Source organism: Alosa alosa, chromosome 10 (genome assembly GCF_017589495.1).
Source record: "Alosa alosa isolate M-15738 ecotype Scorff River chromosome 10, AALO_Geno_1.1, whole genome shotgun sequence".
NCBI lineage: Eukaryota > Metazoa > Chordata > Actinopteri > Clupeiformes > Clupeidae > Alosa > Alosa alosa.
The window spans coordinates 17,208,124-17,236,104 of NC_063198.1; the positions used below are offsets into that span (position 1 = coordinate 17,208,124).

Genomic DNA, 27,981 nt, shown 5'->3' on the forward strand with positions numbered 1-27,981 from the left:
GGTCCTCAAACTACTTGTCCTAATCTCAGATATGAGCAGGGCTGTACTGGAGGCTAAACGCAAGTAAACACTAACCTGACTCTCGCCAGATGAATTTCGTTCCGCCTAGCTCCACTCACATCCATCTGGGATCGGTTCCGTTGAGAGTGATTTTGGCACCAGATTTTATGGTAGAGCCAATCAGCACGCAGGGCGGGAGTTTTTATAGTTGTGACATAGCGTAGAAGCGACTGTGAGACTGTTCTCAGCGTCACGGGTTGGCTTCGATGTGAGTGGTTGAAGTAGTAGATGACGGACAAGTGGCTTATCCAATCATATGCAAGCATTTTTTGATTAGGCCCAGCCTTCTGAAGCACCACTCCAATGGATTGATCCCAGATGGATGAGTGGAGCTAGGCAGAACGAAATTCATCTGGCAAGAGTCAGGTTAAGTAAACACAGTTTTTTTGAAATTTCAGAAATAGAGTTTATCCACCTCTCAAAAGAGTTTATTCACCAATAACACTGATAAACATTGGACAATAACCTCCACCCTCATCAAACATGTTCTGAATGCCTTTTTTAAAAATCCAATGCCGCAGTCCACTTTACTGTGATCACATAATTCATAGTTCACCCACCTCTTATGTTACCCCTACACCCCTGGATATGAGTAAAAAGAATTGCAAAGCAATGGAAAGAAACCATTAGCTATTAATCAAACAACCATAACCAAAGCATAGAAACAAACATGCCAAAATTACTTTCCATAGCAAAACATGTCTGGTACAAGTCAACTGTCTAAACCTAGGCCCTGAAACCTTTTCCAAAGCAATGGAATTCATTTTACACGGCTCACAGAAACTGTGTTCGAAAGGCAAAGGTAAAATTCCAAGCTGGTGTTCTATATGCACATTTTATACCACCCAGGGGTAACATGAAAGTGCATTTGAGCTCCCTCATCTGAAAACTCTGAAACATTGATACCTCCTCATAATAGCGGCGCTGGCTAATTCCTTGACCTGACATGGGCAAATGCACGGTCAAAGCGCTCTATCCTTGCCAGTTAGAAATGTCATTGAAACAAAGCCCATTGCCTTCTATTAGAGCAAATGGGTGGCTAGCGAGCAAGCGAGCACATTAGCATGGGGTGAAGAAGGGAGCAGAGGAGCACTACACTAAGCTGCGCCGCCAGGAAGCACTGGGCTGCAGCCGGAGACAGTGAGAATGGGGCTCAGGAGGATCATCAGGGAGCTCCTCATCACTCACAGAGCATGAGGCTTATGGGTAATGGTCCCTTCTATGCCCTAATGGTCAAGCCCTCCCATCCCGGTGCAGGCCTTCTCCAAATTAGCCTCTACGCCGAGAGAAACGGCCGATGCTAACGCCACAGTCCTGTGTGTGTGTGTGTGTGTGTGTGTGTGTCATTTATAGTGGATTCATGTATGTTTCCCCATGGAGAAATTGAGGTTAAGCTTTATGTGCTTAATGGTTTTAACATGGCGGCTATATTTTACAGGAACATGTCATGACTTTTCTTTTATTATTTTTAAAATCATTTATAGATCTGGAACCTGAACCTCAATAACGGCTGTAATTATCCTGTGGATGTCTCTGCTCCCATTTGTTTAATTAGACATAGACATGTAAGAACACTGCTCTGTGTAGCTTAATTCAATATCTATTGCCTGCAATGCGTATAACCCTGTCTTCATATGAACTAAATGATAGAACAGGTGTGTGCTTATCTATCCCCTTTGAACCATTATCACTCGTACTGGAGTATCTGATGGATCATCTCCTATCGCCTATCTCCTATCTTTTGACTGTTCAATCCAGAGATTTGGCTGCTCTCTCTCACCCTGTGATTCATGTTGTCGCTAGGTTAGATTTCAGGGGGCTGTGATTGCTGGACTATGAGCTGTAACCTGAGATAGCTTCATTCCACTCCTGACCCATTTGGCTGGCCCGTCTCTTTGAGCAATCGATGCTTCAGCCATTCGAGCTCAGATTTGCTCTCACTTCCTCCAAGCCAACAACCACTTTTGTCTATTTGGTGCTAAAGACCACTTAGCTTAATGCTGTATGGAAGAGAGTAAAAGTTTAAGTAAGGTATGAGAGTATGCTTGACAAGCATATCTGACATCTCAACGTTGGAAAGGGGAATCAGTGAAACTCTCTGCAGCATTCTGAAGAGCCGTATAATAGCCGTATAATAGCCGTATAATAGCCGTATAATAGCGCTTCTTTCTTCTTTACACCACAAAGCACAAAACATGCATACTGAATAAAACTGACCAAAGTTGATATTAGTATTATATTGGTGCAAAGTATATAATGACCACTGTCAATGGCAACGAGTTTTGTGCTTTTGATTCACGTCTTTTATATCATTCGCAAGTAGTCCGGTCAGTTCTTGCAATGGAACTTCATTCAAAAGTGAAAGCAGACAGTTGATCAGCTGTGTTCTAAAGAATGTTTGATTCAAGTTCAGTGTGTGTTGCAAACTATTTGTTTCTCAGCAAAAGCAAAGACGAAACAGTAACAAATAAATGTAAAGAGACATATCATATGGAGTTTTGGCAAGTAGCCGTATAATTAGCGGGATAATGTGTAGAACGCCGGTCATTGCATGTAATTTGCAACCAGGGTCGTCTACGCAACTCTCCGTTGGCTTGCGAGCTGGAAAAACCAAACTTCGGTCAGGCCAATAGCATTGTGTATAGAGTCGGTGGGCGGGCTTAACATAATGATGACAGAGTTGCGACGGTTCCGTGTGAATTCCCTGCTATTGAAAACAAAAAAGATGGCTGCTGCTGGCGAACAACAGTCTTTCAAATCGGCTTTGGCTCCTTCGACTCCTAAAAAATAAAGGTGTATTCAGAGTTTTGCCGACCGGATATTCATTTATCTGAGGTGGCAGAACTGCGTTCCCCCCACTTTAACCCCTGGTTGTAGCGCTATCCTATTGCGTGCAGAGGGAATTTGAAAGACAACTGTTTATCCTGCCCCTCGGATTGAAGTATACAAATATTCGGAAGTATACTTGAACACCCTCAAATATTTACATCAGAAATAACATATTGACCTGCATGGTGATAAAAAGACAGCAACTGTAATTTTATTCTGCAAGAGGATCCTCCCTGAAACAAGAAAAAAAGAGAAGGAAGGTCCAGTTTCTTACTAAACAGCTGTATTATATGTTTGTTGTCGATATGATTTTAAAATCCTGTCTTGTACTCTGCTAACTCTGCTAAGGTTTATTGGTTTCCATTCAGAATCCACTGGATTTTAAGGCAGTAACTGGGTGGCAAGGTATTGGAAAACTCTAATATGTTTTACAGCTGAATCCCTAGGAGAGATATTAGTTTCCCATGTGGTGGATCTGGGAGGGGTAAATCCAGTAGTTTGACTTTAGGACACAAATGTGTTAGAAGGCACTAAACATGAGGTGTGGGAAACACATAATAATGTTGTCATTAGATTGCAATGAACAAAACATATTATACTCATTTAACATCACAAGGTATACTTATAACTTGACATTTAACAATCATACCTCATATGCTGTACACTTATCTGGCTTCTTAGGTGAATAAGATGCCCTTGCATGAGAACTCAGGTGAATAAGATGCCCTTGCATGAGAACTCAATTTCCCTGTGATAAATCTATCATCATCCTTTTATTCTTTACAAGTACAGTTGTTTCATTTCTTTTTACAGCCTTCCTCATGTTCCCAGAGACCAGAGACAAAAAGAAGTATGATTTTTACATTTTAGAACAATTCTGGGTGTGTTGCTGAGGAAATGTAATTTATTTAAACATTTTCATATAGAGCACCTGTATGTATTTACCTAGAGATAAAGGATACTGTATGTGTTTATACACTGACCTGCACCGGTCACTGGCCACATTGCTTTTAAGGCTCAGTGGGTCATAAGCCTAACGGCAAAGAATTAGATCAGACAACAGTGACTTCATGAGGAATCAATATCTTCAAGCGCCACATTCTAAGCCCTGTTGAGAACAACACACCGTCATGGCTGAGTGGTTTCCTGGTAGCTGAGGGGCATTATGATGGCATTCCACTTCCCCTGTCAGGAAGTGATGTGAGTTATGCTTAAGAAATCTACAAGTCTCATCAATGCCATATGTTTCAGGACTGCATCATCAACAGCAGACAGGCACGGAGTTCTAGTGTTGTACAGAGCACACAGACTGCTGCATCTGAATTAGAATTTCTAATCTACCTTGAAGAAGGCTTGTTGACATGTCTATACATACATGATGGATTCGGTTTGCCAGGCTTTTTTTTTACATTTAATTAATAAATGGAAACAGTGCTGTGGCTACATGCACATTTGTATTCAGCATTATTATTTATAAGTGCATTCATATAAAATATGTTGTATGCATGATACATGTACTGTACATGTTTGCTCGACTGTAGTGCTGGTAGAGTGCTCAGAGAATGAATGGGTTTTGTGTGTGTGTGTGTGTGTGTGTGTGTGTGTGTGTGTGTGTGTGTGTGTGTGTGTGTGTGTGTGTTAGTGTTTCTGTGTGTGTTTGAAAGAAAGTGTGCATATGTCCCCTATATATTTCCATGTCTTGACACTCTAAAAGCATTAAGTCAATACTATTCTGTGCACAAAAAAAAAAAAATCAAAACCTCATTATCGGTTTTGATTAGAGAAAAATGGAAAGTGATGATTGAAAGCCCGCTCCTGACTCTGAAAACTGAAGAAATAAATCACTGATATGTGAACAACACTTTTGGCTTCATACATACATGAGATGTACATACTTTTTCACAGCTTAATCCTCAATACCAATTTCCAGAGTCTGCCTGAAATTGCACAGCGCCTGCTTGACCTCTTTGGAAAGCTCAGACACTGTAGTTTCTTGGAAAACAATCAGAATAACTGTGTGTGATGTACTGACACAGAGTTACAGAGGCTAGCATATTGTTTTTTTCTTTATACCGGATAACAAGCATCTCTCAAACTGACCACATCTCAGCCCTCTAAGTCACTTGATATGAGAAAACAACTGAGACCTTGTGGTCTTGTGAAGCTGTGTTCAAAAGTAGATCAATATAAAATGAACATTTTTAGACCATTATTTGCCAAAGTATGTTCATGCATTTTGTAAAATGCCCTATGGAAACTCCCCATATGGTTATCCAAAATGCATACTGACAATCAAATGCTTACTGCCTATGAACCCCTTTGTGTAGAAGCATACAGTAATCTTGGTCTCAAATGAAAGGTAACACTGAAGTTTCATGCTCGTATTTGAATTGTACTTCAGGGGTTCTGATATGGAATGACTACACTAAATATGGAATAATTACACAAAAATATAAATCTTTCTATTTCAATTCAATTGGTGTGACTATACATCTGCACAACTATGAATAAAATAACATGATTATTCAATTTCTATGGATTCCTGTGAATTTCAAGACCCAATATGTTATATCTAGCATATTGCTAAAGCTATATATATTTGTCTTACTTGATAAAAAAGTCTCAGTGCTTGATTGAATAATTGCATTGCTTTTATGTTTCCCTGCCAAAAAAAGATGGATGCCCTTGTTATTCCAGAGCAAGTGGGTAGATTCTGCCTTTTTTCTATGTTCACTAATGATATGAGACAGCTTTGTGACCCTGATTTGTAATATCAAAAGAAATCAGCTGAATGAACTATTTTCTGTCCAGTGAGGTGGAATAATTTGTCTTCAAAATATCTGCAGGTAATGGCCGTTGTAAGCCAGTGTCCCAGTCTTTTGTCAATTCGGAAACCATAACCTCAGAGGAGTTCAGGATGTTTTTATTGAAAGTAGCTGAGTAGCTAAGATACAAGAAGCTTTTGTCAACATGTCTAATTATAATGACCAGCTACGACAGGGCCTTTCTTTGCTGCAGAAAGAACATTATCACCTGCCCACTTTTATTCATTACTAAAGGACACACTGCATCATGTTTTCATTTTCTTCTGTTCCCACATGCAGCCATCTTGGTCCAGCTGTACAGTTGTACTCCTTTCCATTATGGTAGCTTGGAGGGTTATTACCTCCAGGCATTTAAATAGTAATGAGGATAAGGAAAAGATCAAATAAATGCATGTATAATTTATCATACTTAACTCACAGTAAATGTTGCATGATTTAAACATGATAGAGTTATGTTTGCATGTTAACAGAGCTGTTCCTGAAGTTGTTCCTGTGTCAGGAACTGCTACGGTTACTATAGCTGTTGTCCAGACCTCGGGAGTGATAAATTTGGATGGGATTGGATTCCTGTCAACACCTAGAGGCTGTGTTCCAGAGAGACTGCAGCCATGCTGGTATCCCCATCTGATAGGTGTGAATGTTTAAAATGACCCTTTTTATGCTTCAGAGATCCAACTTGCCTATGTAAATTCCTTTGCCTAATCCATTTACAAGTCAAATGGGGGTTTAATTGTCTGTTGTTATGAATCTGAACATATTTCAACATGGCAGCAGGGATTCTGCCAGTAGTACGTGCTATGGGCAAATCAGGATTTGAAATGCATAATATGGGGATATTTAAATGGGTAAGTACTCGGAGGAGAAATTATCCAAACAAGCAGAAACTTCTCTTTGCACTGGCAACTGTTACATGCTGAGACAATGCTACAGAATCCCTTTCAAGATCCAGACAGCCTATGTTATGCTCCAATGAGCTAGCATATGATATGAAATTTTCTAATACTGATCACTTGCGCTTCAATCTGATTCAAACTCATCATGTCCAGCTCAAGCACGCAAAAATAACAATAATTCATTACAGATCCATGGATTCAGCCTCTTAATGCATATGTAAGGTTTCTCTTCAAGACACTCTTAAAGCAACACAACGTAGTTATTTTACCTTAACATAATGACTTCAAACTCAGTTTAACACGTTTGTGCCATTGTGCGCCTAGAATGCCCAGTATATTGCACTACAGTATGTAGGATTGTTGTTCAGTTGTCTTTTTGTTGGTTTTAGGAGAACTGGGTACCCACTGTGCACTCAATGAGTACCCAGTATGTTGACCATAGAAACAAAAGGGGAATTCCTACATTTTGTTCCTTTGAAAGATTGTCTGAGAATCACTGAGAAGCCCCCTTGATCGTCTTGCTTATGGAAGAGAAGAGAATCAGAAAAAATGGATACCTCAGTCTAAGCTCAACACACTACAGTGTTAGAAACCCAGCACAGACATGCACATGCTTGTCTTAAAAATTCTATCCTCGACCAAAATGAGAAATAATTCTGCAGATGCCTTGTGGCAGTCATGTCCATGGGATGGCTCTGCCCTTGCTTTGATATGTAAAGCCAAAGGCAGAGATGCATCTCACTCTAGGGTGTGAAAATAGAATGAAAGCGAAATAGGACAAGACAAAAAAAGGCTGCTCTGAGTAATTCCCTAATTTATCTTCGGCTAAATCACAACAAAGTAGAAGAGGGGCAAAAGGGGGAGAGAGAGTCCTTGAAAAGAAAAGACAATTCCTGTTAAAGTGACTGAAGTAAAAGGTTGCTGGTGCTGTCCGCTAGACCACCATTTGGTTTTAATGCTGAATGATTTGCTGATGTGAAGAACATGTCTTCACATCAGCAAGTTCAAGTTGCTCAACAAGTTCCCCACTTGATGAGAAACGGTGTCTCTATGCTGCACCAGAGCTCCACCAATTGCTCTCTAAGACCCCGTTCACACTGCAAGTCTTAATGCTCAATTCAAATATTTTGCTCAGATCCAATTTTTTTTTTGGCTGTTCACATTACCTTTTAAAATGTGGCCTATATCAGATTCCAGTGTGAACTGTTTGCGGTTTCGAACTGACCTGCATGCGCAAAAGAACAATAACAATGACATCAGCTAACTCCCGCAGCACATAATTGTGACAAATGTCGATGTACAGTAGATTGAGAAGCCTTGGTTGTTCACACTGCGGCCGCATTGAAAAAAATCAGACCTGGGTATTATTTAGCACCACATATGGAAGTGGTCTAAATCTGATATGAAAAAATCAGATCTGGGCAAGATTTGAGTGTTCACACTACTTCTGAAGAAGTCTGACCTGGTCACTTGACCCCCCCAAAAAATTAATTTTAGGCCACTTTTGCCTGCAGTGAACGGGGTCTTAGAGGTCCCTCTGTCAGATGAAAGCCTCCTTGAGACTTTCACACTGCTCTACCATATCCTAGCACTGGGTTTCATTCAGGACCAAGGAGCCATGAATGTATACATGAGTGAATACAGTAGTATTTTTTTGAGGTAAGAGATAGTAATGTTTTCATGTATGTAACAGGAGATTGTTAGTTGCCAGAATGTGTTGTGAATGTGAGTGTGACAGTAATGCTTAATTTGTTTAATTCTTCAATTTTGTACTGTCAGTGTCTCCCTTCTGTGTACTGGCTCCTGTCTGTGTAGTTGTAAATGCATTACACTTGAAACACTATTTTTATATTATCCAGTCTGGGTTTTACACTACATGTAGGTGACAAAACTATTGGGTTGATGGGTTATTGGGTGGGTTGATGGGTGACTAACTGACAAAAATGAAAGGTGCTCCTTTCAAGCAAAATATTCTAGCCCTCATAACATAGCTAACTTATCAATATCTAGCCACTTACTGTAAGATATCCTGATCTGGTCAGCTAAATACATATTATACTGGATTCAAATAGTAAAGTAAGACCACTTATCCATATTTATGCCAACGTTGCTACATAGCCCACTGCTGTAAAATCAATCACATTGCCTCAAGCTACAGTTATTTGGTTATTTTGCACACAGGCACCTCTTGCTGATCAGGAGCTATTTTCTGGCTGAGCAGCAACTGAAGTTTTTGAACCAAAAGGCATATCCTCATTGATGGCTGTAATCAATATATCTCTAGCTGCTCCACCATATGGATCTACAGTCCTTTTCTTGCACATATTAGTGAAGACAACCAAATCATACCAAAATTACTTCATCAAATCATACATACAGATGCATCCAGGGGATGGGTATGGTGTTTGTTTAGAGGAACTGAAATATCTTAGAGAGAGAAGATTTATACTTGAATGCTCCATATCTCTATAGATAAACTGACTTAACAATGTATTGAGAAAGAGAGAACATGCAGCAAAGAATGACAGTAAAAACTTAAGGCGACTACAACAATATTGGCCCTTACTAAGCCCAGAATTGTGATGTTTAGTTCCAGATTCAGATTCATTTATTAAGGGTTGGCATGGCAGGGTGCAACAGCATAAAAGCAGTTTAAAAGCAGTACAACCTGAATTTGAACCTGATGTTGATGATCAAACCAAGGCTGTCCCCTACAAGGCTGACAACAGGATAAAAATGTGAAATCATGGAAACGGTTTGCCACCCGTGTGTCATTCATTAGCCTCGACATAATGTCATCTGAGAATTTCAATCTGATGTCTTCAGCTAAACTGACGTGTTGCTCCTCAGTCGCTGGCAATTAAACATTCAGTCAATCTCAAAGCAGGTCACCAAAACCCACCCTCTGGCTTCATACAAACAGGGTTTGAGGAGATTTTAAATGTGGATTTGCCTGTCCTGGCAAACTCAACATTGGGCTGACACAGGGATGTCAACAGAATGAGACAAGATAGGACATCACAGGAGGACTTCACATTTGTTGAGATTGCTGCCATAATTGAAATGGTTGTCACCTTAATTATTTTTTGCATCTTGTCATGAAATGGAGAGAAAATAAAATCTTTCTTTGGTCCAGAAATAACTAGTATGGCTTTCATCTTCTCCACAAATTGGTCCTTAATTCCACCTCTCGTTATCAATATCATTCTAATTACTATAATTATTTCCATCATTGATTGTCAATCATTGTGTTTCCCTGTGTGCACACCACTGGATGTTCCACATTGTGTGTGTGTGTGTGTGTGTGTGTGTGTGTGTGTGTGTGTGTGTGTGTGTGTGTGTGTGTGTGTGATGCCAGCCATCTAATCTGATCCTGAAAAGACTGTTTGCACAATTGATCACAATGGTGAAGGTGCAGAGTGGAATGTAAGTCACGACTAATCCACAAAAAGAGCCATGTTTCTATAGTGTCTAGGAAATGGAAGCAGAGAAAGAAAGGTGGCAGGGAGCAGTGACTGGAAATTTAGTGTACGGTCTAGTAGAGCCTGGCATAGACCTTACAACCCCCAGAGGGCATCCACCTCACCCCAAGACACACTTCCATGTAAAATGCCATTCGAAAAAGCTGCTGCCAGATTAGGGAAGTAGCAGGCGTCAGGGGCTGTGGGCAACATCTTGAATAGGGCTGTTGCTTGTGGAGAACCTTGGGACTGAACTGAAATTTCAGCCACTATTGACAAGCACTCAGATGGTGTTACAGATGAGATAGCAGCGCTGTTCACCAAGCGATGAATGGAGTCCAACTCTCCATTTAAGGGACTCTTTCATTTGATTCCCCAGCAACACTTGTTTCAATGAAATCATCTTGCCAAGGAAAACAAGCCAGCGCGTTCAAACAGTCCCAACCCCCCCCCCACCCCCTGAAGACATCGCCCAAATCAATTCCAATTCTGCCCAAGACATGGATCCAAAACCTCTGACATTGTTTTGGAGGTGCGAAGGCACCGATCCATTCGGGTTTGAGATTGTCAGAATCAAAATGGCACTGCCACATCTGGCTTAATGAACAGACTGGCGCGATGTTGGGAGAAAATCCATCGCGCTTGTCATTCGGCTGGGAGGCCCCCGCGGCGCTGAGGAGAGAGAGAGACAGAGAGAGAGAGAGAGAGAGAGAGAGAGAGAGACAGCAAGCGAGCGAGCAAGGCGCCTGAATAGCGGATGGCTCGCCACGTCCCGGCGGAGCTGAGCGGCGTGCTGAGCGCCTCTTGAAATCAGGGCAGTCAGGAGGATTTCTAGGACAGTAAATACCCAGGCTAGCGGGAGAGAATCAAAGATGAGGTTTGGGAGATGCCTGGTTCCTCAGATGTAATCTGATTTGACAAATGGAGATCGTTTGATGGTCTTTGCGCTCACTTTGCATGGCTCCGTTTCCCACGGTCCTCAGTGCTGCACTCAGCCGTCAGAGGCACAGTTGAACAGAATCTCAGCATCACTGGTGTACATGCAAGCCCATTTTGTTGTTGGAAAGTAATGTTAAAAAAGGATGATCTGGCCAGTCAGGCTTAAACATGGGTTTGATATATGCAATCCATTCATCACATTACACACCAACGTCAGAAGTGTTTAGCACAAAGAAATGGTGACATGCAAAATGTCTATCTATCAGCAATATAACAACTTATAACCATCTCTTTAGTCAGATTTACTATTTTTGTTTCCTGGCACGGTACTAACACAGGTTTGTGCAGTACCTTGAAATGACTTCATATTGATATTCCTCTTGTCATCAGTATTCCATCATCTCCATTAATGCAGTAAGAAATCTCAGAAACTGGAAAATCACTCACTTATTACTTAGAAAATTAAATCAAGAATCAACTCCACTGAACTGACAGACTTCCTTGTTTCTCCAAGGTTAATGCTTTTATCCTTGTGAACCAGGGGCTTTGAACAAATACCATTATTTCACAGAGTGGTAGTTTCTTTGGCATGCATCATGGCACATACTCTGCTTCTGAGAGTGCCTGTTATGATAGGAATAGGGAAGTAGGGGGATTTAGGGCCTTGCAATCTCGTTGCACTTCTAGAAGCTTCTATTTCTTGTGACTCTGGAGATAACAAGAGCCACTCAGCATAAAATGAAAAAGGTAACTGCCTGTCCCTGTCGCTGGTGTGAACTGAAGGAACAATTCATAGTCCCCAAGAAGACGCAAGAACAAGTCCAGAGTATTATCATAAGTACGCACACTCTCAGGTGCTCAATACAGCGGGGACACACGATCACAAACAGGAGCCTCTTCTCACCCCACTTCCTCCACTACTTCATTGTTTGAGTGTGCAAATCAGCAGGGACAGGATGCCACAGGCAGCATGGTTCCAATGAGCCGCGTGGTCCTCTACTGTTCAGAGGAGGGAAGAAATGGTAGCTCAAACTACTTAAAATGTAGACCCTTTCAAGAGAGTTCCATTATCAGCATTATAGTTGATCCCCACAAGGCTTCCGTTTTAACATTCCATATGTTATCTTAATGCAGAGGAAGTAGATTGGGCACCAAATAGAACGTTCAAGCATTGTTTTTGTTTTTATTGTTTGAAAGGGTCTATGGACCCTTTCAAGAGAGTTCCATTATCAGCATCATAGTTGGCCCCACAAGACTTCCTTTTTAACATTCCATATGTTATCTTAATGGAGAGGAAGCAGATTGGGGCCCAAATAGAACGTTCAAGCATTGTTTTTGTTTTTATTGTTGAAAGGGTCTATAGATACAGTAAACAAAACATAGCTCCAAGAATTGACAATGCACATATGATACTAAGTAGTGTACAAAATACTGTTTATACAACACTAAACACGTATGGGGGCACAATTGTTTGCCGTTTTAGTATTGAACTAGTACACAATGCTCATTGTGTACTATTAGTTGTGTACTATTAGTGTACTACTAGTGTACTAGTTGTGTACTAATGTTAATACTAATGCTTTAGAGAAGTTCTACTGGGAAGACTTGTTGTCACTTCACAACTCGTTAATCAGTTATAGCCTAGGAAAAAAGTACTACAAGTACAAGTACTACAAGTCATGTTGTCAAGTCGTTCATTTGCTTCTTCCTAATCAATCACAGTTCGGGTGTAAGCCATAATAGGAAATCATTTTACCACCTCTATTCATTCAATTACTACTAACCAATAGTAACGCCAACCATTTTCTTTCAAAACTTCTGCTTCTAATTCACCTCTTTGCTACTTCTTTTACTTTGATGCATCCACCTCCAGCCCACCGCCACCAGTTGGTCCCTGTCCTAAGCTTTTGCTGTAGGCTCCTCTCCCATGCCTCTGCCAAAGACTGTTTTAATACACAGATCGGTATTCAGCTGATGTATCTGATATTGTTTACATATCATATTCAGGTGGATTCAATTCTTTCATTAAATTTCTGTCTCCAGAGTCTTTCTGGTAAAACTACTAGTGCTACTAATGTAATTAGTTTGTAATTCACTGCTCCTCACCAGTGCCTGCACCCCTCCTTCCTTCCGTGCTCCTAACGGAACACGTTGATCAGCTGGAGTAGTGTGCGGCTCAGTCTGAGCAACCCTGTTTTTGTTTCCCATTTACAGTCTGGGCTGGGAACAGACACCAAGAGTTTATGGAGTGCACACCCTGAATGGGCAGCTGAGGGACCGTGAAAGAGCGATCGCTGAATTTGACCAAAATGTATTGGATTTGATCTGTGGACTGAGACTCTAAATGCATTGATTTTCTATTGCCAGGTATATTTTATTGCTTTATATTATTGATCATTTCAGCCCTAAAAGCCATTTATGAGCATCCACACACATAAGTCTTACTGTGCTGTATTTTCGGGGGACGTATGAAGAATTTAGCTTCACAGCAGAAGGTCTTATGTTGCTACCCAAACCGAGAAAGAAAAATATGCTGAAGTGTATTTGTTGTTCTTATTCTAGCATTCCCCAGAAACCCAATTCTCAGTAAGGGGCTCAGTAAATAAATAAAATGTTTTGATTTATTGGACAGAAAAGGGAACCCAACATTTCCTCAAATATCTCAGGGAGAGGTGCCAAGATAAACTGTCAAGATACAGTATGCTCTGATAAAACCTTATCAAATTGTCAGTTATTAGTGGTTATGTTCTTGGATATATAGGATACTGTCAGTGTAATGTATGTTGATCAGATAATATCATTGTTCATCACAATCTCCCACCATTTTTATTCCAGGGCAGATGGAAATGTTTTAAAACTATGTCTCAGTGATACCCAAGCCATCTCCATGTAGTATTAATCAAATAACCCATGATGATTGGCCATTGTAAGAGATTATGGGGACTGGGAAAGAGGGACAGACGTTGACATTCTGCCAATTAACGTGAAATCTGCTAAAGCACATAATCACTTTCCACCGGCAGAGAGAGGGAGAAATCAGGAGAGAGCTTTTTAGTTAAATGCTTCATCCACTCCATTTGAGTTCCGCTGGCCATTCCAACCTCTCCCTGGCACTGTCTCCCTGCTACCTACTCTTTACTCCATTTCAAATCAGGTCGTAGGTTTTTTTTATCCACTGCTAAACCACACGCTCATCCACCTCTGCAAAGCTATTGTACAGTCCTTTTTTTATTGGGCAAGTATACGTATCTCCACAAGCTCTCATAAATCAGTGTGTGGGCTGTCTATTGAAAGTATTTGGTCTGCTTGACCACTTATGTCAGAGTTTATGCTGTCATGCTAGGTCTTGAGACTTGTGTTCTCCCCCTGCTGTTTCTCTTCTGCTCTTTTTCTGTAATGGTTGGTGGTTTAAGTGACAGTGATTGTTTAGTTTCATGTTTTACACTGTGCCTCCAACTGTTTAAGAACAACGAAAAATGTGACAGGTCCCCATTACAGGATTTTTTGTCTGGGACACCAGATGGCGATTCCAGTGCCCTCTTTGGCTTACTCACTTCCGTGTGTGTATTTTAGGCTCTTTCAGACAGAGGATGAGAGGAGGAAAAAGAGTAGATCAGGGCAGAGAAGAAAAAAGAAGAGGAGAGACAGAGAAAAAGGAAGAGAAAAGAAGTGAAGTGAAAAAAAGAGAAGAGAAGAGAAGAGAAGAGAAGTGAAGATGGGGCGAAAGTGCGAACACATGTACCAGGGCTGAGGATGCTCAATGGACCCTTTCAACAAGGTAAACAAAAACAATGCTTGAACGTTCTATTTGGGCCCCAATCTACTTCCTCTGCATTAAGATAACATATGGAATGTTCAAAAGGAAGTCTTGTGGGGCCAACTATGATGCTGATAATGGAACTCTCTTGAAAGGGTCCATAGGTCTATATGCATCTGGTGGGATAATGAATAGGGTCATTAGGTCAGCATGCCCATTCCCCAACATGTTTCCCCTCTCCTCGCACTGGCACTGTTCTTGGCTCAGTCACCACAGCACAGCAACATCCATGCCGGAGACATAATTATGTAACCCCACTGTGTGCAATATTGCTACACCACCTCATCCTTATTCTCATCCTTCTACAACAACACATGGGTGGTATACTTCCAGCTGTGAGTTATACTGTATATAAGTAGTGTGTGTGTATGTGTGTGTGTGGGTGTGCGTGTGTACAGTATATGTGCATGTGTGTGTGTGTGCGTGTGTGTGTGTGTATGTGCGCGCGTGTGTGCGTGTGTATGTGCGTGTGTGCGTGCGTACGCGTGTGTGTGTGCATTTGTGAGATGCACATGCATCTTTTTGAGGGAGGCAGACAATGCGCATGACGTCTGTCCATGATTGGCTATTAGCTATGTGTGCTTGAACAAACAGCAGCAATCGTGTATTTGTTTGTCAGCCTGGACATATCATCCCTGCCGTCTCCTGTGGCAGGCCGCTGTGACATCTCAAAGCAAATGAAAGTGGTTGTGGCATTATCCGTGAGGCTGTTGTGGCAAGATCCTGATGAGGTGGCACTATTCTTAGCGGCCGAGACTGGCCATTACTGGCCCGTGTACCGCCAAGACCCGCCCTGCTGACCTGCAAATCATTTGGCACCACTCTGCACCGAGCAGTGCCCAGACCAGTCACTGCCATCTGGGATCCCTTCTCCCATTTACTAGCTTACTGTTTAATCCATACCTATGTCTGCTTTATAGCACAAGTCAGACAGTGCTGTCTCCTGGATCATTCGGCCGACATTTTACAATCAGAAGTGTAAGGGATTAATGTTGTTCCCCTTTTTAATACTACTCAAAGTTCTTTCTTTGTGTGTGTGTGTGTGTGTGTGTGTGTGTGTGTGACCACTGAACTGGAGAATCAGCGGTCTAAATGGATTGTAATGGTTCAGAAATGAACCTGAGGGCTGCTGGGGTCAGTGTTTTCCTTTTATTTCCCCTGCTAACTGAACAACGGCAGACTAAAAGGAAATTACAGAAACAACACTATAAGGGAGAGGTCAGTTAAGTTGACGTCTCCTATGGATACCGTGATGCTGTCGGGGTCAGGGTGTGGGGCTGTTAGCACTAGGGTGAAGGCTTAACTTAGGTTTTGTTGGGGGGTGGGTGGGGGAGCAGGGGGAAGGTACAGTGTGAGTGTGCGGTAATGAGCCCCCAACCCTCCAATAGAACCTCAGTTCAGCCTTCACCCTACTGCTAACAGCCAAACACAAACCCCTGGGGTTACTCACACCATAACTTCCCCTGCACCCCCCCACCAAGTAATACAAGCTTTCGCTGTGCGGCTGGAAATGTGCTTATCACAGCACACACGCTTCCAGGCTGTCACTGGTACCACGCTGCAGCCGGGGCCTGCTCTACTCCGGGGATCTCACTCTCTTTCATTGCACACTTTTTCCCCCCTCCCTGCCCCCAGCTCCCCATGTGATAAACACGACAGGAAACCAAGGTAAATATCTCCACCGCACTGTCTGGCTACACAAAGGGATTTCCAGTGCGCATCACTCTATGCTTCCTGCCAAACTCTTGGAAGTTCGCAACAACGACCAAACTGAAACTGCCGATGAGATAAGGGCTCTTGTTCGCTAAGCTGATAAGCGTGAATGGGGGGAGCAGGGGTGACGCCGCCACACAGATAATGTGACACTTGTGAATTAAGCCCACGGAGCTCAGCGATACAAATCCTGCAAGTACTGAGGGGCCTTATCGTCATTCAAATGCATTCAGATTCACTGGGAACAGTTGGCAGTGGTGTTTCAAAAAAGCTGTTATCTAATAACCTCAGGCAAGACCACAAACAAAAACAATATCTGTAGTCTCTTTTATGTATGGCAAACTCAAAGTAAACATCAGGGGGCTATATCAGACACTTGTTTGAATGTGCCGTCTTTCTGAAGGCGACAAATGGAAAAACAAATTGTCACGAGTTATCACCAATAAAAGTCATATCTGCCTTGATACTTTCACTTAATATCTTTTAAGTAGATCGACCAGATGAGCATGCTGAAGTATGAGGCTGCTTCATATCTTGAAAGGAGGAGGAACAGATTGCACGCTGTTTTAAAGAACATGCTTTCCACTTTGGTCACTCCCTTGGGCAAAGCTAAATGGAGCTTGAAAAGTTGAAAAATAAGTTGTCAAACAAATATTTCCTGCCTGTGTCAAGGAACATCTGTCCACAGTCGGTCTCTGGCCTTTTTTCAGCTGCCTTCTGCAAACTAGTATTTCATTCATTCATTCTTCGTCAAAATGCAGCTAGTTCTATTTGTATTTGCTCTGCAAAACTGTGCATCCTTCCTGGCAATTTGAGACATGTTGCCATTGGAGTGCTGACAATCTCTTTAGTGAAAAAAAGGAATCTTGGCTGTCAGGCGTCCTATTGCTGCAACACAGCAGATGCATTAGCTTTCACATTGCCTTTATTGAACCAACAGTGCGACATACATCCCATTTGAATTTCAATCTTGGTTTCAACAAGGGTCGGTCTAAGCCTGCCATGTGAATAATCAAAACATAACCACACAGATTCGTTGGAATGCTAGAAATTATGAACACAAACAACAGGCAACCGAGCTTCCAACATATCAGCGTGTCACAAACACAGTCAAACAGGAAATCAAAGGGATAAATCAGACTCAAGGGCAGCAAATATTTCAATCTGTGAAGAAAGGCAATAACAGATACATAAACCAGCATATCATTATTTATATAAATGTTTGCTTGGCCAATGTCCTCGAGGGAATTATGTGAGTACTTCTCTAAATAATTAGACGCTTTGTTGTGTTGAAGTGCATTTTCCCTTCCATCAGTTTGCACAGTGTGACAACAGCCCTTGCCAAAGCATGCATGCCCAAGCATAGCAACACTGAGGAGCTTCTTACCTTGAACAGGCGGAGGATGTTGGCCACCATAATGGACACGGAGCTGGCCGACGCCCCGATGACCCCCACCACGCGCTCGGGCTTGGAGATGATGGGCGCGCCGCCACCCAGGCACTTGACGTCGGAGCCATCCTTCTCGATGAGCGCCTGCACAAAGGTGAGCGACTGCTCGAGGGCGGCGGTCGTCGCGAAAGCACGCAGGATCCAGGATGCGCTACCAGCGCGGATGTTGGGCAGCAGCGAGTGGTCATTGTTGATGCGGTCGAGCGCGAAGAGCATGGCCTCTAGCCGGTGGATGCCCTTCTCCTTCTTGAGCTCGCCGCACGCCTTGCCGTCGTGGCCGCGCGCGTGCACTGGGAAGAGGCCGCCCAGCGAGATGTCGCCGTCGATGCGGATAGAGTTGAGATACGTGTGGCCAGGGCCCTTGGGACGGGCGGCGCGCAATGCCAAGACATGGCACAGAAGGAGGAGGAGGACAGGGACTGGAGCCAGGCCGCGGTGATGGCCCAGCCAGGTCCGTCTGTTGGCAGAAACCGGAGACATGGCAGTCGCCCAAACCCGCGTGTACCTTCCGAACGATTTCTTTCCCCCCTTTTGTTCTCGTTTTTCCTTCTCGATTCAGACTGAAGAGCACAACCGAATATCAACCTGATAGCTCAGCGAGGTAGAAAGGATCCTCTTGGATTTATTTCATTGCTCAAAGCTGTACTTTTGGGTTGGGGGAAAAAAAAAACTATTTCTCATGGATTTGGCCTCCCTCTTAAGTGCGAGCCCTGTTCTGCATGTTTGGTTGGAGTGAGAGTGGGCAGCACAGCACTGCTTGGCTACCCGACGTGGACTCCCTACCGGACCGTGTGGATCCCCCCCCCCTGGAGGCGGCTTTGGACAACACAGAGGTGAGAGATAATCCTGTCGGCTCTCCTCCTCTTCGCGGCCAAGCGAAGCTCTTGAAAGCCGCTGTCCTCTCCCAAAGGTGCCAAACGTCAGTCCCTCAGGCTTCCCAGGTTGACAGGTGAGTGAGGGAACACCTGAAAGTCAGAGCAGAAAAAAAACAAAGAGGAAAAAAGAGAGATAAAAAGAATTGACGGGAAAGAGGAGCATCACATTTGTTTTTAATGTTTTTAGGCATTGCACTCTCTACAGTATCTCTCTCACTTATTTTCGCTCCTTCTCTTACATAAACTTTCTTTTCTTTGTACAACTGGGTGAAAAGGTCTCATCTGACGCTTTCCTCCCTCTTGAATGGAGCAGAAAGGGTTGCCATGGACTCCCAAGGTTGAGAGAGAATGAAAGTTAGTTCCTCCAGACTTCTTTGCAACACAGCGAATGGAAATGTTGAATTTTGATGCACTGTTCCATTGTATTACCCAGAGGGTTTCCTATCTGATGTGTCAGTGTCTCAGAGAGTACACATTTATACATTTTTTTCATCTGTTTTCACAGTAAACTAATACTCACTGCACCCAAAGCTCCGACAACACAATACTGATATCTGTATTTCATATGAAATGTCTCAACGAGAGCTTGCATCTAGTCTAGCATTTAACATGCATTTCATCCAAGATGGCATAAACACGAATAGTGAATACCAAATAGCACCACTTTTAAGATTGACCGTATTTTCGTTTTTGGGTCAAATGGCCTTTTGAATGGGAGTGCTAGGGGCACTATGATCGCATCAAAATCACTATTTTTACACTAAGAAGGCTCGACACAACATGAAACCTTGCTCGAAGTATCGCAGGGTCTCTACACATGAACTCGAGCATTTTAATGTATTATAATGTTATGGATGTACATCCTTTGGTTGATCACAAGGACTTAAACAGACCTTTAGTTCCTTGTATCCAGCATCAACATTCTGCTTACTTCTGCTGTTACTTCTGCTGTAACTTTGCAACTGTTAAAAAGGATGCACTTTAGGATTCACTTTATATTGTTATTCATTCTGTTCAAAAATCTAAAACGTTTTCACCATTCATAACAAAACTGGATAACTCAATTATGAGTATTTAATTTACCATTTAATGATGTAACGATCTTGCTATGTGGTGAATGTCAAGTGCCTGTGTAATTTCATTCCAAACTCACCATGATAATTGCTACTGTGGGAATATCAAAAGCAAATTGTTAAATTGTTAAAGCGTATTGTTACATTTGTGTCATATACCTGTATAACATAATAATCCAGCGTAACATATATAATCCAGCATAATAATCAAGGAACACCATGGGCACAGCAGCACAATGATATCATGCAGCACCTGAAAATAGTCACTGTAGGCCAACCTCCAGCAACAAGCAGACAAATTGGTTAGTGACTGGATTAATACGCCTGAATGAGAGTATAGTTCCATGTCTAATCAGCCTAGAAAACCGCTATGTTCATTTTCTGTTGGTCTTATTACACTTTCTAACTTGAGAGGAGACAAGTTTTAAATTGGAAAATTACCGGAAATCTTATTCACTTTTAAACGTGATGCTAGCAGGTGAGAAGCTAATGGTCTAATCGGATTCAATTATCTACATGTATGCTAGGCTGGAGCTAAAACTAGTATCGCCAGACTCAGAGAACAGCTGGATGAACTACAGAAGGGTAAAAATTAATTGTATAACTCAAGGGGAGGTGGAAAATGAGTGTAATTCCTCAAAAGTGGAATATCCCTTTAAAGCAAAACTACAGTATGCAGCAATTTGTCACATTGAGGTATGCTTTTAACAGGTAGTTTTGGTATCTTTGGTATCTTCAGATTAATTTGAATGGTATATGGATATATGAAGGAGAGATAACCATGTGATGTTCCCACCAGCCATCCAGGAAATGCATTATGCTGTACTGTGTTCCAGGTAGGAACACACAGCAGATATGAAAGAAAGCGTTGCAGCACAACATTACTGACTATTTCACAGTAGCCTACCAGCAGTAGCAGTAATGCTCTGGGTGGTGTATACAAGGTTTTGCGTGTCTTTCTGGTAGCCAGTTTGCTAGTTTTAGACCAAAAACTTGCACAGTGCTGATTTAACATCAAGCCTCACACCCCTTAACACCACTTAACACCTGACCAAACGCCAAAACGGTAGATATCAAGGATAGCATGGCCTAGTTGGCTATGTTCCAAAATAATGCTTCATATTATGGAGGGGGTTCGGCAAAGACTTCTTTTTCAGAGAATTAAATCAAGAACACCAGAATGCGGATGCAGACACAATTCCACACAGGGATATGGGAATTGTTCAGGGCCTAAATACAAACATAATGAGCATATTGGGCACAGGTGAGTAACTAAACATGGCGGGACAGAGAAACTTCATACAGAGAAATACTAAAATACTGGGGAGGCTGAATGCACTGGCTCTGCCTATGGAGAGCTGGAACAGAAATCTGGTCTGGGAACGAGACGAGACAGGAGTTGTGACAACAGTACATGGCCAAATTCTGCTAACGACATGCACTCAGCAGAGCAGCACTCTGGGGCCGGTCTCTGACTTTGCATGATGCATCTTAATAAATATGTAAAATAACACAGACTTGTTCACCTGACCTCTACTCTTTCACCCTTGTTTGTATGGTAATGGACGAAAAGGCAAGCCGTTTAGCCACTAAATAAAATATCACCCTGAAGCTGCTGAAGACACTTTCCATATTCACTTACAAACAGACCGCAATGCTAGGCCTATATGATGTATATTTCCCCAATAAGAGTCGCTCCTAGGTATGGCATCAAAGAGAGCAACAAAAATATCTATGTTCAGCAACCTCAAAGAGAAGGATCTTTTATTCATCCATTTAAGGAGAAATATATTCCCTTTGCACTACTGAATGCACCTATAAATGTCAATGATACAACACTAAAAATACACTTCACAGCCCACAGTCCCTACACGTGTGTGTCCACATGTAAGTAATGTGATTATTTCAGTGATGTTCCTCATTCTTTCTCCATTGAATTTTCATATATATATTGACATGTCTTATCTTTCATTTCCCCCAAACCAATGTGTAAAATTGCTGCCATCTGAATTATTTGTTGCCTCCAAATGACTATAATGGAAGACAGGACCGAAAAAACACAGAAAAAAAACATTCTGCACATGGAGGAACCTTCTGAGCTACACTAGTGTGTATAATTGCATTTTTCACATTCTGTTCCTGACACATACAGCAGAGACTGAATGTTGACTGATGACTGATGGAGCTCCATCCTGTGTGTGTGTGTGTGTGTGTGTGTGTGTGTGTGCCTGTTTGTGTGTGCCCGTTTGTGTGTGCGAGTGTGTGTGTGTGTGTGTGTGTGTGCAGGCCCGGGGTGGGTAATCGGGAGAATCGGGAGAATTCCCGGTGGGCCGCTTCACTTTTGGGCCGGTCGAGGAAAAAAAATGACATTTGTCACGTTAGTCTTTCTTTTCTTTAAGGATGCTATACACGTTCCGCATTCTGTGCATGACACCTTGCCTCATGGGTAGCCAACGTGAGGGAGTTCTCCCCTCCCAAAAAGAGTTGGTTGGGTCCATAGCCCGTCTTTTCCAAAATGTTTTCTCAGATACGGATAGCCGAGCCGGCCCATAAGCGTCAGGAAGGATGGATGGTAGAAAGAGGCTAGGAGGGACTGAAACGGCCAGGTAGAATGCTGCTAAATGTGCCAGATTCCAGATTCCAGAAAAAAGGGGCAACTGGTAAAGAGAGATAGCCTAGGCAATGATTATTAGCAATGTAATTATTGCGCTAATAGATATATATATATATATATATATATATATATATATATATATATATATATATATATATATACTAGCCTCTGAGCAGCAGATCAACCAGTCGACCACTGAAAATGATGAGCCCGAAATTAGTGATGAGGAGGCCATGACTACAGGGACATGTAGAGAGGATAAATTAAAGTTATTTAATGTAAGAAAGAGCAATTATCCTACATGATAAACCTATATGCCTTGTTTGCTCAGAAGAGGGTGTAGCCTAGTAAAGGAGTAGGCTAAATCACCAAACAACAATATAGCCTACCCATAGACCTCTCCAGAATAAGTCCCGCCTCCTAACTTCCGTATCCATCCAACTTCCTGGCGTCGATTGTCTATGGGAAATAACATGGCGTTTTGAAAGATCGTACCTGTCAAACTCTGTAGGTAGTATAGTCTATAGTATACTACTTAAACGGCACTGACAATCAAAAAATCCAGTGGAAACTAGATGGCAGAAGTGTGTAGGCCAATCTGCCCACCAGCTTTTTCTACTTCGCTACCTACAGATGTTTTACAGGTATGATATTTCGAAACGCCATGTTATTTCCCATAGACAATCAACGCCAGGAAGTTGGATGGATACGGAAGTTACGGAGGCGGGACTTATTCTGGAGAGGTCTATTAGGGTTGGGACAACGCGTCGACGTAATCGATGACGTCGACGCAAAATATGCGCGTCTATTCATTAAGCATAATGTATGCCACTACATATTTTGAATTTTACATCTTCAGTGTTTCCCATACGTTGACTAATCTGTGGCTGGGGGCCACGAAATCATTGAGCTGTGCTTTTCACGCACGCAGCCTTTCCTTGCCCTGGCCACTCTCTCTTGTAATGAGCCCGCTGCTCCTCCTCTGCATGTGTATTTAACAAAATATTCACGATTGATAAAGGATTGTTGTTGCAACATAGAAGCATTGCATAGAACAAGGTGGGCTAAATTGCTATTAAATCCGCGTAGCATCGTGACCATGCTGCGCAAATGTGTTCAAAACTGCTGCATTAAAGTTAACTCTGCTAAGGTCTCATCACAACATAGTAGCCTACATTGAGGAGACCAAACTAAGTTAAGTTATGCAATCAAGCAGTATCTCAAAGCTAACGTTAGAATACTGTTCGGATGTCAAGTTTAGCATGCTTACTTACATCTGCTTGTCAATTTCGTTACTCATGTAGGGCTCATTTTATTGACTCTGAATGTTTGCAAAATCCCAATGTAAATGGAAAAGTGTTTTCCAAGACTCAAAAGTGCTTGTCCCAAGGAGAAGTAGGCTACGAACCGTTATTTGAACTAACTACCGTATGAATGGCATTCACACATCAGCAGCGTTTTAAAAGTGTTAATGTTAATTGCAGGGATTCCCTCACGAACGTCGTCTTAAAGTGACAGGCACTCAATTAGACCAACTGAACTGAACTGAATGCTACCTCTGACTAAGAATGCATTACTTTGCACTTGTATAGTCTTTTATTTTGGAATCTTAAGACCAATATTCCAATGTTAAGGAATTCATGTTTTTTTTCATTCAGATATGTAAATCAACATGTATAAGTTGCTATTAGTCAATTAATGGTAACCTGACAATAGCCAGATGAATTTCGCTCCGCCTAGCTCCACTCATCCATCTGGAACCGATCCATTGAAGTGTTGCTTCAGAAGGCTGGGCCTAATCAAAAAATGCTTGCATATGATTGAATAAGCCACTTGTCCGTCATCTATTGACGTGCTACTTCAACCACTCACATCGAAGCCAACCCGTGACGCTGATAACAGTCTCACAGTCGCTTCTACGCTATGTCACATCTATGAAACTCCCGCCCTGCGTCCTGATTGGCTGAACCATAAAGTCGGTTGCAGAAATCACTCTCAATGGAAGAGGTCCCAGATGGATGTGAGTGAAGCTAGGCGGAGCTAACCGGAACGACATTCATCTGGCTATTGTCAGGTTAAATTAATGGGGAGATAATCGATAATCAAATCGAAATCGAATCGGACTGAAAAAATTAATCGTTAGATTAATCGATGCATCGAAAAAATAATCGCTAGATTAATCATTTAAAAAATAATCGTTTATCCCAGCCCTACTACCCATGCAAAAAACATGTAGCCTAAACATTAGTTCAATATGCCTCTTTGTGGAAGCGTGGGATAGGTTACATTTCAAAGGCTTTCTTTCTTTCTTTCTGTTTTTGTTAAGTTGTGGAATATTATTATATAACCTTTACACATTTGTTGAACCATGGTACTAATAAAAACTACAGAATAGTAAGAGCTGAAATGTTCCTTCATTTATCCAATTTCCACCACTATGGAAAACGTGGGCCAGTCTTGGGCCTGAAACTCCCAGGCTGAAAAGTGGCCCCACTCCAGCTCTGTGTGTGTGTGTGTGTGTGTGTGTGTGTGTGTGTGTGCGCGCGCGCGTTGGTGTGTGCTGCCACAGCTATATCATCCCATCATGGATGACATCACTGGTGAACGCCATGTGGCTACTGTCCCTTTGCACAAGTCAGTGAAGCGCAACAGCAGCGAGCAGAATATAGAAAGTCTTCAGCGCAGTCCTGTAGGGGTCTGCTGTGAATTTAGAAATATCCACCCTCTGCATTGCATTCATTCATGCTTTCCCATCTTCTCTGTCATTATCGGTTTTGTGATTTAATCCTTGAGAGCCCCGAAGTACAGTTACCGGATATCTATCTATAATAAAAACATTTTGGCCATTTACTTCTTCTCCACTATCTCTGTAGTGCCACGCTAAACTAATACACAGAGCCACCCGCTGCCAATTCCAAGAGCCAGAGCTGTAGCTTTTGATGGCCACAGATATTCTCCAGTTGACCCGGGTGCAGTAGCTGCATAAGGAGCAGCCTCTCTTTGATTTCTCATGAGGTCATCTACCGCGGAATTCAGCTGTGCTAACAAGCTGTGGTCGGCGAGATTCATGTCCCCTGTGCTGACTGCCCCCATATGTGCTCCTTGCTTCCCTCCTGCTTTGTTCGCCCAAGTGACTCGACTGTCCACACATCTGCCAACTGGCAAGGATCTACGTCTCTTCTCTCTTTTAGTTGACTTTATTAGCTGAGTTTATTTGACTGAGTCGCTTGCTTTACCTACATCAATTGGCCATGCTAGGTTGGTGCTGTCGAATCCAATGCCTTACTGGCCTGCATCCAATACCTGTGCAAGCTTAGCAAAAATAATATTCACATTCTCCACCTGTCCCCATGCTAGATTCAAGCATCATTAACTAACACAGCCATGTGCTCCCTGTTTTACTATGATTGTTGTCATGGTTCTGTGCATCTGCATCTAAGATTCAGAGTATAGTTTAATTAATCAAAATAAATCACTATTCATTTCAACAAGACTGGCAGTAATCCAAAATCCATGCACCTCATGTTGCCTGAGTCTCTGCTGAAAGACTTTAATTATGCACATTTTTATACATGTTTTATAGCGCAGGTCTAAATACACTCAAACGCCCACTCCTTACTGTTACTGATGTTTAATTTAAAGTTATATTTTCAATATTTCTATACACATTCAGTATGTAGAGGCCAAAATCAAATTAGTGCCACAAAAATATTTGTGTTGTCAGACGACTGTAGTAGTAATTTAATCATGTCATTCTCTCTCTTTCCCTGCCCTCCTCTCTCGCTTTCTCTCTCTCTCACACAGAGGTGGTGTCTTTATCTACCTTCACTGTGCCTGTGGGGCTGACACCATTCAGTCAGTCCTTGTTATAATTGACCCTGAAGTATCAATCTCTCTCCCCACACGCTCAAAGGCAGTGGGCCCGCGAATGGAACGGGTCACACGGCTACACACCAGGGGAGAACGAGATTCATCACTTACACAGTGTAAGTACCAGCAACTTTAAATACACTCCATATCTCAAAGGAGAAACCATTTCGCCATGTTCATTCAGTCCTGTTGAATCTCTGTAAAGAGAACAGGAACGCGGCTCCATCAAAAGTCTCTGTCTGCCCACTAGACAAGATGATCTTGCCCACTATTTTCTAAAAAAGATTGAACCCAAATGTGGAAATGATCCATGGATATGAATCACTGTTAATTACTATCATTTGGAATACTGCTGTTTTAGGTTGTGAAACATTCATGTAATAAGAATTGTAAATTATATTCAATTATTTAGACACATATCTCTACAAAGGATAAGAATAAAAAAGATTTCACACACATCCTACATATTTCTTGTCTCACAACATCCTAAGTGCCATCAGGAATTAGGCATAAATTATGTCTTTTGCATATTTTTTTCTGAGCTTACCTGATTGATCATATCAAATACTTTTAATGACTAAATATTTCATCATATGAAATGGCTATGAAAATGGAAGGCCATTGAAACCAGTGCTGTTTCATCCTAAAACAAGAGATACTGAGGCCTTGTAGATGCTGCTGTTACCCAAGGCCATCACAGCAGGAGCACCCCGGCTAGAGTTTCAGCTGGTGGAGAACAGCACTACGTCCAGTAATCTAACGGTCAGAACCAACATCAGAGAAGAGAAAGAAGAAAAAATAGGCTGATTATTTCATACGGGACAACTGCAAAGATGAGACCAAATTAGCCTCGCCTACGAGTCCAAATACACACGCAATATTTCTTCAAGATGTTTCCCTTATTCCAAGATAATGATGTGTGTGGTGTTCACCCTGAGACCCTCCCCCTGTTCACAAGCTGCTTTCACTGCACAAAGCAGACAGGGGAGAGTGAGTTGTGAGTCCACGGTGGGCTGGGGTGGGGTGAGCTGGGGTGAGTTGGGGTCCTGGGGGGCGCTCCATCATCTGCCGTCGGACTCTCTGGAGGTGGCTTATTGCAGGGGAAGGGGGAGGGCCTATGGGGGGTATCAGGATCACTAGATATCAGGAGCTTCACAGACATCTCAAAGGACATATCGCTCACCAAGGCATAAGAAAACACCATTAATGAACAGCTGATCTGGAGTCCAGTGTTTGCCGTGGGAGATGGGGGAGAAGGGTCTGTACCGGTAATAATGTTGCTGGTTATTGCAATATACCAGACGCATCAGCACAGGCATATTATTCTATACACTAATACTACATCAATATGTTCTATTATATATTCTTGTTCTGTTATATATTCTTGTATTTGATCTCCATGTAATTTCCCCGCATGTATGTGTGCATAGACCTATCTTTATGAACTGTAGATTTAGATACAGTAAATGTGCATTTGTGTAGTGTGTGTGTGTGTGTGTGTGTGTGTGTGTCTGTGTCTGATCATAGATGACATCACTGACGAATGCCATACGGCTAGTGAA

General features: G+C 42.2%; 1 protein-coding gene across 3 annotated transcripts in view; it reads right to left on the minus strand.

The window, feature by feature from the left end:
• LOC125302265 (metabotropic glutamate receptor 4-like) overlaps nucleotides 1-27,981 on the minus strand; it is a 198,764-nt gene that overhangs the window by 138,835 nt on the left and 31,948 nt on the right. For all 3 annotated transcript variants that reach the window (XM_048255374.1, XM_048255376.1, XM_048255375.1), the window contains one exon: nucleotides 17,925-18,952. In XM_048255374.1, coding sequence (XP_048111331.1) covers nucleotides 17,925-18,467 — 543 coding nt within the window. In that variant the 5' untranslated portion in view covers nucleotides 18,468-18,952. The remainder of the gene's footprint in view (nucleotides 1-17,924; nucleotides 18,953-27,981) is intronic.